General features: G+C 40.0%; 1 protein-coding gene across 1 annotated transcript in view; it reads right to left on the bottom strand.

The window, feature by feature from the left end:
- The window catches only part of CNOT9 (CCR4-NOT transcription complex subunit 9), a 32,375-nt gene that overhangs the window by 20,179 nt on the left and 1,639 nt on the right, over positions 1-10,557 (bottom strand). Inside the window, exon 2 of the mRNA XM_013004354.2 lies at positions 271-450. Within this exon, the coding sequence (XP_012859808.1) occupies positions 271-450 (180 nt within the window). The remainder of the gene's footprint in view (positions 1-270; positions 451-10,557) is intronic.

Genomic DNA, 10,557 nt, shown 5'->3' with positions numbered 1-10,557 from the left:
CAGGCACCTTCAGCTTCTGGACATTGGGTCTCTCTCTATTCAAGTACTCCCTCAACCTAGCATTCCATGATGTTCACCTTCCCGACACGATTGCTGAAGACAAAGCAGGTGCATAAGCAAATGTGGTGAAGAAAGCTGATGGTGCCGAAACAGATTTTTATGAATGCTTAACATTTAAGGAATCCTCCTCTGAAAGTCTTCAAAATCATTTGGGCAAAGACAGTGATGAACATGAGTAGGAGTGAGCTGCTACTCCTCAGACACACTCACCTGTAAAAGTGCTGCGATAGTACCAAATGAATGCCACAGCATGGGCGCCAGGTCAGGAACAGACTCTCGCTTCTTACTCAGCTCCAACAAAGCATTTTCCCGTGTCTCAGGGCTGGACAGCTCATTGATCCACTGGTATATCTTCTCTCTGTCCACCTGAGCCAGCGCTGTAGGCACAGGCTTCAAGGTGAAAAGGAGAGAAAGTATGTAAGTTCCATTGTCCTCAAACCAAGTCTCATTCTACAATAGTGCTTTAAGAGGGATATGTTTTCCCATAAACACCAAGGGAGTTTTTTTCGGACACACAGGCTTGCAAGTAAATGAAAGTACTTGCAAGTAAATGAAAGTAATCTACCAAAATCTAATAAGTACACACTCTTTAATAATACCTGATCTAGGAATTTAGCTGACTGAGGCTGACCTGAAGACATACATCACTTTTACTCCTGCAGTGTTTTATGAGCAGACAAGTTGAAATAATAGATATCCACCAATAAGGGGGTAGGCGTGGGAATTGAACTTGATGGTAGTTGTTGTTTTTTTAAATCACAAAAGGACAGGTTAAATATATTGGAAAATTTAGCAGTTAAGATTTTATGTCAACTTGATGGTACCTGTGTGTGTAGTCCAGCCTGTCAATTCAAGTGCTGGCTTTGTGATGCTTCCTGGGGGTGTGGCCTTTTCATAAGCAGGTGGGGGTGGGGTAGGGAGAAAGTAGGCACTTCTCCCTCCCTCTCTGCCCTTTTACCCTCTTTGCTTGCTGGGCCTCTATGTCTGCTTTCAGAGTGGTCCTATGTGGGCCACTGACCCTGGAAGTCAACCTGCACCCTGCCATGTTTCCAACCTTGGATCCACACAAACCCCCCACATACTACCAGCCCATGAGCTTCACCTGTAGCCTGAAGAGGATTCTGACTAGCACCAGACCCTTACACTTGCGTTGGGCTGGAATGCTCTCGATATAAACTTCCTTCTTTTTCTTTCTTATACACACGAGTGTCACTGGTTTTGCTTCTCTAGACAACCCAGCCTCACACTTTTTTGATAGAAAATTATGCAGTTCTTTAAAAAAAGTGTTATATGTACTATTATGAAATAAAAATCTAAAGGGTGTAGAATAGCACATATAACATATACTTCCCCCCCTTTCACACACAGATACTCTCATGTTCACATACTTCTAGGATATATTTAATTGTAAATAAACAGCTAACAGTAGTGGCTCTGAAGAGTGGTGATCTAGGAGACTCAATTTTTCATCGTATACAACAAAGCCTTCATTTATCTATATATACATACACATATATAAAGACTGAAATAGTTCTGGATTAAAAAAAAGTATACCCTTCTCTACCTGTTGCCAGTTCTTTCCAAGTAATGATGGCATTCTCAGCAATGAGAAGAAAACCATTTTCTTCCAAAAGAAATTATTTGGAAAGGTGCCTCCTCCTAAGAATTATTAAATTGAACACATTTCTGTCCCTTTGAGCATCATTCATTACTGTCCCATGTGGGGACTATGTAAAGAGATGAGAATATGCTTTCAAAATTGTGGTGTTGAAGAATCACATTATTCTCATCATTATTCTAAAACTCCTCGAACTTGTCAGAATTCCTGTGACTACGATTAAGTCCCTTAATTATTCTTATCCAGAAAAGATGGCAAGCTAGAAAAATGGTCGCCATTGTAACTTCCTCTAAAGTCCTAGTAAAAGCACGGTGATTGTTATTCTTATACCTGATATCTTTCTTCTGTTGTTTCTCCCCAAACTGTAAAGTAGTTTTAAGTGCACCTGCACTTAAAATTGCGGATGCTCAGGGAATAAACCTGCCCTATTCACCTAGGTCCGAGGTTGTACATCCTAACACTTTCCTGACTGGTGTTACACAGCTTCTCGTGGTTGTTCTACTTTCCTACCACACCCTGATGTGGTAGAATGAGCAACAAAAGGGACAAATGTATTTTTTGATGAGCAGAATGAAGTCAAAGGATTCTGAAATGGACTCAAATTTACCTAACTCGCATGGCCTTCTATAAATGGAAGTTTAATTACGGTATAAGCTTTTAGCTTATATTTATCATTTCACTTGCTTGACAGAACAAACCACAAGGATCTCTACTAAATGGACTGGAAGATCATGCAGGTTAAGTCTTCTCTAAGTGCTTTGGAATAATCTACTAAAAGCTGTTTTATAGCCCCACCACCGATAATCCTCAGGGAATCACAAGTTCCTAAAGTGGCAGTATGATATAGCAGGAATAGGGTCATTTTCCCCTTTGCAGCTTCCAAGGGTACTTACAGGAGCTGAAGCTCCATGAGGCTTAAATTCAAAGAGAGCTAGGAATGTCAGGTGGGTGGTATGGTGAGCCACCCCAAGTAGTGGGTGAGTGTAATCATTCCAGCAATAGGAGGGCATCTGAAGAGGAAAGGGAGGGTAGTTTGGTGGTCTCTTTTCCACGCCCATTAAACGCCATCTCCAATTTAACAGGAAGAATTAGTTTAAACCCATTGAATACACACCTGCCTTGGAGCTAATAATTTAACTCCCATTTTAAAAATAAAAAGGGAACTAACATACAATGCATATTACTCTACAGCAGTTATTATGTCATCATCACACTCATTTTATAGATGAGGGAGCAAACTGTGGCAAAGAGAAATTATTCAAAACTTAAATGGCAGGATTTGATCTACCAAAGTCATGATTTGAACCTAAACAACCTAGCAACAGTTTTGCTAATGCAGTTCCTCATCTGCCTGAAAAACAACGTGAGAGTAAATATATAAAAATCTCCGAGGAAAAATTAAAATGTTATTTGTTAGTTCAGCAGAATCTGAAAGAATAGTCAGCATTGGAACCAGGATTATTGATATTTAGAGAAACCCTGTCTTTATTGAAATGATAAGTCACTTAACAACTACTATTTTAATGGGAAAGTTAGGGAAATAGTTTGACAATTTTACCCATGCCAAAGTATCGTAGCTCAGACAGGCACATAATCTAGCTAGTGAGAATAATCAAATACATACACAAATACCAACAAGTAATTTTATAGCACACACATGGAGCTGATTATTTTGGAGTTTATGATTTATCATATTTATTATTGAAAGATTAACTCTAAAGATTTCTAAGGAAACCTGGGGGCATTGTCAGGTAAGCATGACTACTAACTACAAGACTGGCAGTTCAAAACCAACTGAGTCAAAATCCAAGTCAATGGCAGTGAATTTTCTGGTTTGCAAAGATTTTTAATTCAGGTACGACAATTGTTCTAACTTGTAACTTACTAATGCATTTCTGAGGGTAGGGTTGATATGGAACTCAATCCCATAGCACATACTGGCCAGTGCAAAGAAACACATCTCTATGGCTTCCTCATTGGAGACTACCTAACTAACCCAAAAACTAAAACACCCCGTCCCTACTATCAACTATCACGGAGTCCGTTTTGACTGATAGAAACCTAATATTTAAGATACAGCAAGGCTTCTAAGGTAGTACATCTTTATGGAAGCACTTTCTCCCATGGAGTGGCTGACAGGTTGAAACCACCGATCTTTCAGTTCACAGCCAATGAGTAACCTACTGCTCCATCAGGACAATAATAACATACGAATCATGAGAGCAAAGGTTACCAGCCAATCAGGTGTCTTGTACCCACAGCCGTGTGTGTGTGTGTGTGTGTGTGTGTGTGTGTGTACACACACGAAGTTTTTGAGCCCCAGATCTCTTTAAGAACCATGTGACAACTACAGAGCATTTATTTATTGCGCTTACTAGATGCAGGCACCGTTGATGAACTCACTGTATTCTTAGAATTCTAAGAAGCAGAGTCGAGGGTTAGATGTGCTTCAAGTCATACAGCCAGTACACTACACCGCAGAATTAGATTTATCTCTAGTCTACTTCTCACCAGAAGCTGTGATCCTTACAGGTTCTAAAGAATTGAAATCCAAATACTCCTGAAGAGGAAAAACTTATTTTCAAGTCAGTTCAAGTCCTTTCTTTTGATTACAAGTACATTACAGAAGTCCCAATGCTCCATTATCACAATCTGGAAGGAAGTTCTTTCTGTGTAACCGTCTGTGTCTGGACCATATATTTGATTTGAAGCAATATATAGTTTTCATTCAACAAACCTTCACCTAGGTAAGAAATGTACACCAATGTGGGTCACCATTGGCTAACTCCACAAACACCGGGGGTGGGGTGGAGGGGGGACCTGACAGTTGGTCTTGTATCTCTGAAAAATTCTAACATCTATTATAACAGGAAGAAAGATATTTAGAAATTATCTCAACCACTTCTCTCTTTTTGGGTAAATAAAAACACCAATATTAAAACAAAAATAGCCAATCCTTCAGTAGAACTTCAAGAGCCAAAAGAGCTGTTTGTTTTCCTACCAATGATCACAAACCAACCAACTCACTGTCATTGAGTCAATTCAGACTCACATAGACTCTATAGGACTGAAGAGAATTGCCTTTGTGGGTTTCTGAGGCTCTAAATCTTTTTTTTTGAATTCAAGATACTTTTATTTCACTTCTAAAATGCTCCAAAGGTTTCTTTCTTTTTAAAAAAACATTTTTATTGGCACCTAATCCAGATATACAATTCAATTATATCAAGAAAAATTACATACAATCATCACCACAGTCAATTTTGGGACATTTTCCCTGCATGGTTAAATCACCTTTAAAATGAGTTGTGCAGTCACTATCATTGCTTACTCCCCCAAATCCCCTCATCCTCCCTATACCGATTCCTTACCTCTACATCCCCTGTAAACCCTTGCAACAGTTATTCTATGTGCCCACTCCTTCTGTGCAGCACACTGAGAAACACAAGCAAAACAGTAAGAAACAAAAACAAAACAAAGTGGCAAGGATAAAATAATAATGACTATCAAAGACCGTCCTCAATATTTAAAAAACCAGGAGAAATTTTTGTCATGGAACATGCAAGAGATAACTTGCACTAGAACAAATTCAGGTTTGGTCAATAGGGAGGTCAAACTGACCAAGTATCAAGTTCGATCCAGCATAATTAAGATTACAATGATCTCTGATAGTAAGCCTGTTCGAGGCTCTTGCTTGTGGCTAGTGGGGGTCTGCCACACCTTAATCTGACTCTGCAGATGGGTTTTGGGCTCCCACTGTCCTCCATAGCCTTCTACCAATTGAGTGCTCATAATTTTAGCTCCAATACTTTTCCCTTTGTCATATTTGAGTTTTGTTATTGTCATCCTTGGACCACACAAGCCGGTGCGCTTCTTCCATGTGGATTTAGTTGACGTCTCACTTGGATGGCTGCTTGTAAATCTTCAGGAGAGCAGAAAGTCTCATCTTTTTCCCATGGAGTGGATGGTAGTTTTAACCTTGCGTTTAGCAACCTAACATATGTAAAACCCACTACACCACCAGTAAATTAAAAAATACTTAAGATTGAAATAGGAATTATTTTCCCAAGTCTGAAGTGACTCAACTTTGGGTGTCATCATAAAGATAACATTCTAAGAAAAAGAACTTTCTAAAGTGCTTAAAATATTAAATTAGCTTAAACTCACTGCCACTGAGTTAATTCTAACTCAAAGATATCCGATAGGGCAGATCTTTATGGAAGACTGGATGGCCAATGGACTTTCCAAATGGAAGTAAAATGCCCAACCTTTTCCCCGATGTAATAGCTGGTGAGCTCTAACCACTAACCTTTTAGTTAACTCAATACTTAACACACTATCCACCAGGGCTCTTTATTAGCTTAATTTCCCGTAATCACCCTCTTTGTAAAATCAGGGCCAGATTATTCTTCAAGGGAACTTATTTTTTTTTATTATTTTATTGGGGGCTTGTATAATTCTTTTTTTAAAAATTGTTTTATTAGGGGTTCATACAACTCTTATCACAATTCATATATACATCAATTGTGTAAAGCACATTTGTACAATCATTGCCCTCATCATTCTCAAAACATTTGCTCTCCACTTAAGCCCCTGGCATCATGTCCTCATTTTTTCCCCTCCTACCCTGCTCTCCCCTCCCTCATGAGCCCTTGATAATTTATAAAATTATTACTTTGTCATATCTTGCCCTGTCCGACGTCTCCCTTCACCCACTTTTCTGTTGTTCGTCTCTCAGGGAGGAGGTCACATATAGGTCCTTGTAATTGGTTCCCTCTTTCCAACCTATTCTCCCTCTACTCTCCCAGTATCGCCACTCACACCACTGGTACTGAAGGGATCATCTGCCCTGGATTCCGTGTTTCTAGTTTCTATCTGTACCAGTGTACACCCTCTGGTCTAGCCAGACTTGAAAGGTAGAATTCGGATCATGATAGTGTGGGGAGGTGGGGAAGGGAGGAAGCACTTAGGAACTAGAAGAAAGTTGTATTTTTCATCGTTACTACATCACACCTCAAGGGAGCTTTTTGAAAATGGCTCAAAACCTTTAGAAACAAAATTAAGCAATTTGCATAAAAATCCAATTTGAAGGTGGGGGGTAAAAGGGAACCTATATCAAGGAGTACAAGGAGGATGAAAATGCTTTCAATTTGAAAATGATTGTGGTAGCTATTGTACAACACTGTTTGATATGACTGAATTATTGAACAGTATGTCTAGATTATGTGAATAAAATTATATGAAAAAAATTCAATGCAGAAATGGACAAAATTCTTTAGTGTGCAGTGTTCGAAGGAGGGCATCTGGAGTTTCAATGAAAGTATATAAAATAAGCAGGTAGAAAAAGAGGGAAAGCCTGTAGGTTATGGATGCTACAGATGCCAGTAGGAATTGATGGGAAACTGAGAAAGAAAAGCACAACAATAACGCAGTTCTAGCCACAGCCTCTGTAATGCTGCCCAAAAGACCTGTGCCTGATGAGCTTGAATAAGGTGAAGAAAGATATTGGTAGGATTCAAGTGTGAGTGCTTGAATTAATTAATTTAAGGATTAATTGTGATGGTCATTCGGCTGGATATAAAATGAACCATCTCAGAAAGAAGACATGGGGAATTTCACTAATGGCAAGAGCCGGGATGGAGCACACCCGCTGGACCCAACACATCAGAGGAATGCCAGAATAGCACTAGAACCAGGAGCCAGAGCATGAGACAATGATGAACTTCCTGGTCCACAGAATAAGTTAAGCTGAATGTTTGGGGGCAGGAGGTTGGCTTTTATGGAGTAGGGTACCTCTGGGAACTAAATTCTGAGAGCTGAAGGCCTGTAGGTAAAGGCTAATAGCTTTAATTAAAAAAAAAAAAAAAAAGCTAACAGCTGATTGGCATTTATCACCAACATTGTAACATACGTTGATTAAACAACTCTATCCTGGGACCTTTCTACTTGAACTGTAACCTGTTAACTTCCATAGTAGACCCCATAATTGTGAGTATTGTGATTCTGTGTGGCTATTATGATGAATTCTAGAACCTGGCTAGAAAAGTAGAGTGCTGTGTTAGGAAAGCACACATACCCAGTGCATCTCCTGAAAGCACACCTTAAGCTGTTTCTCATCACTAGAATTCATTACAGAAGACTCTAGGTAAGTCAAGGGTTAGTTTTTTTTTAAGTTGGAAGCAACCTCTAAGACACAAAACAAAGCAAATCTGAGAGCAAGTCATTTAACCATCAGTGAACCTAGCCAAGAAGTCCTGGTGGGAGAGTGGTTTACGCACTAGGCTGCTAACTGCAAGGTCAGGAGTTAGAAACCATTAGATGAGCCTTCGAGAGAAAGATGAGGCTTCCTACCCCTTAAGTTACAGTCTTGGAAACGCACAAGGACAGTTCAATTCTGCCCTAGAGGGTCACTACATGCTAGAATTGACTCCACGGCAGTGAATTTGTGTTTGAGCTTTAATTTAGCCAGCCATTAAGCAGCTTGCTATTATTTAATCTTTAAAATCTTGTGTGACAGTACTGCCCCTATTTTCTAAAAAAAGGAAAAGGGAACTGTACTCTCTGGTAGCAGTATCAAAATCATTAAGAAGTATTTCCTTAAGAATGACCAGTCTGCACTGAAACCAAATCGACCTCGTTGACATGATTTGATTCCAGCTCACATTGGCCTTATGTCTCCGAGACTTTGAAACTCTCCAGAAGCCACAGCTTCATCTTTCTTCAGACAAGTAACTGGTTTTGAACAGATGAGCCTGCAGTTAGCAGCCCAAGGCCTAACCCACAGCACTACTACAGCTTCTCAGTGAACCTACAAGAAAGCACAACTGCCCCACAGGGTTTCCATAGTTATCTTCCACACAGGAGATTGCTACATCTTTCTCCCCTGGCTAGTGGGTTTCAACTGTCAATCTTTCTGTTAGCAGCTGAGTGCTTAACCCAGGGCTCCCTGTCCACTCCTACACCATTCTGGCAAGCTTAAATATAATGCTCAAGAGAGTTTCTAAATTACCTCAACCTTTCCCTATAGCAAATAACAGCCTGGATTCATAGGTGTTCGTATTCTCCTTTAATAGTTCTTTCTATTCTCCATTATTTCAAAAAGAAATTAATAAATCAAGGCAAGCATACACATTTTCATTATTGGACCCAATGTAAGCATCTTAAGTGGCTTGGATTACTGTGATAATGCTGCCTTCACTGTTAACTCTCCCTATCTTCCAGTGAGTGATGTACATTATTGTCTTCTCACCCAGATCAGAAACCCCAGGTTGGTCTATTGGGAGACATGAAGAACTGGGGAGAAGGTGACTTAATTTCCCCATGCCCGTCTCCTTACTAACCAAAATGTCCCAGAGAACTAGTAGTAGAGGGGGAACATTGTCAGGCTGTTGTATGAACCCAATAGTGTATTAGGTGCAAGCACATGCAACAGTTCAATTTTAAATGGAAGGCATTGTAAATTCAATTGAAGAAACGCATTGAGTACTTCTAAGTCTTAATGTATCATGGCTTTAAAGGCTCTTCAAAAGATGAATTATTGCCAGTAAAATTGAATGACAATAAGTACAAATCCTGGAAAAGACAAAGATGCTGACTGAACATTACAGAACTTTCCCTCAGTTGAACCAGTCTCTTCCCTACCAGTAGCAACGTTACCTTGCAATTTGCTTCTTCCCAAATTTGAGACAAAGAGTAAAAAAGTAAGGGAATTAAAATCAAAGTAAGAGCTAGAAGTACCTCTCCACTTCCAAAGTTAGTTATAACCACAGAGACTGGGGGCAGAGATGCCACTAGCCCTGGTAAGGACCAGATGATAAGGATATAAAATTCCAGAGAGCAGTTTTCTGAAGGCTAGCTAGGCTCAGCTTACTTTTTCACTTGTTATAAAGTTCAAGCAATTTTGGGTGCTCTATTTAGTACTTTGGGAGCACTGGCGACCTAGTGGTTATGATGCAACCCACAAGGTCGGCAGTTTGAAACTACTAGGGGCTCCATGGGAGAAAGACGGGGGTGGACGTGTTTCTACTCCAGTAAAGAGTTAGTCTCCGACACTCAAAGTGGCATTTTGCCCTGTCCTATCGGGTCACTATGAGTTAGCAGTAAGTCGATGTCAGCGAGTTTAGTTTTATTTAATACTACAACAGCCCTGGTGGCATAGTAGTTACCCGTTGAGCTGATAACTGCAAGGTCAGCAGTTCAAAACCACCAGCTGCTCTGCATAAGGCTTTCTACTCTCATGAAGAATTAGTTTCAGAAACCCAGAGAGGCAGTTCTACCCTGTCCGATAAGAACGCCACGAGTCAGAATCACTCAATAGCAGCAGTTTAGTTTTGTTTGATTTAGTTCTTCTGCCACTTTGCCTGACACCATTTCAGCATATTATTTTCTCCTGAAATCACTTCTTGGTGATACAGATTACTATGCGGAGTTCACTAAAATCAAATGACCCCACCCCCATTTTCTCCTCCTTAAAAGTTACTTTACCCAACAAAAGTATCTGAGTACCAAAACTGGTACGGAAACTGTCCAGGCAGGGGGGAAACGATGTAAATTGGACCTACACATCTCTGTACCTTCACATACAATGGCTGGTGATCTGCGCAATAAAATTCACAGTGCTGACTCATAGCCATCCCCTTGGGGGTTTTCTGAGACTGTACCTAGTTTAAAGCCTAGTCTTTTTTTGTTTTGTTTTTTAATCGTTTTATTAGGGGCTCATACGACTCACAATCCATACGTACATCAATTGTGTAAAGCACCTTTGTACATTCATTGCCTTCGTCAGTCTCAAAACATTTCCTCTCCACTTAAGCCCCCGGCATCAGGTCCTCATTTTTCCCCTTCCTCCAGCCTCCCTCATGAGCCCTTGAAAATTTATAAAT

This window comes from Echinops telfairi, unplaced genomic scaffold (genome assembly GCF_000313985.2).
Source record: "Echinops telfairi isolate 266 unplaced genomic scaffold, ASM31398v2 ScPeMD7_3;HRSCAF=10, whole genome shotgun sequence".
In the NCBI taxonomy this organism is placed as follows: Eukaryota; Metazoa; Chordata; class Mammalia; order Afrosoricida; family Tenrecidae; genus Echinops; species Echinops telfairi.
Note: the sequence above shows the minus strand (reverse complement) of the source record. Positions and strands in the feature narration are given on the sequence as shown.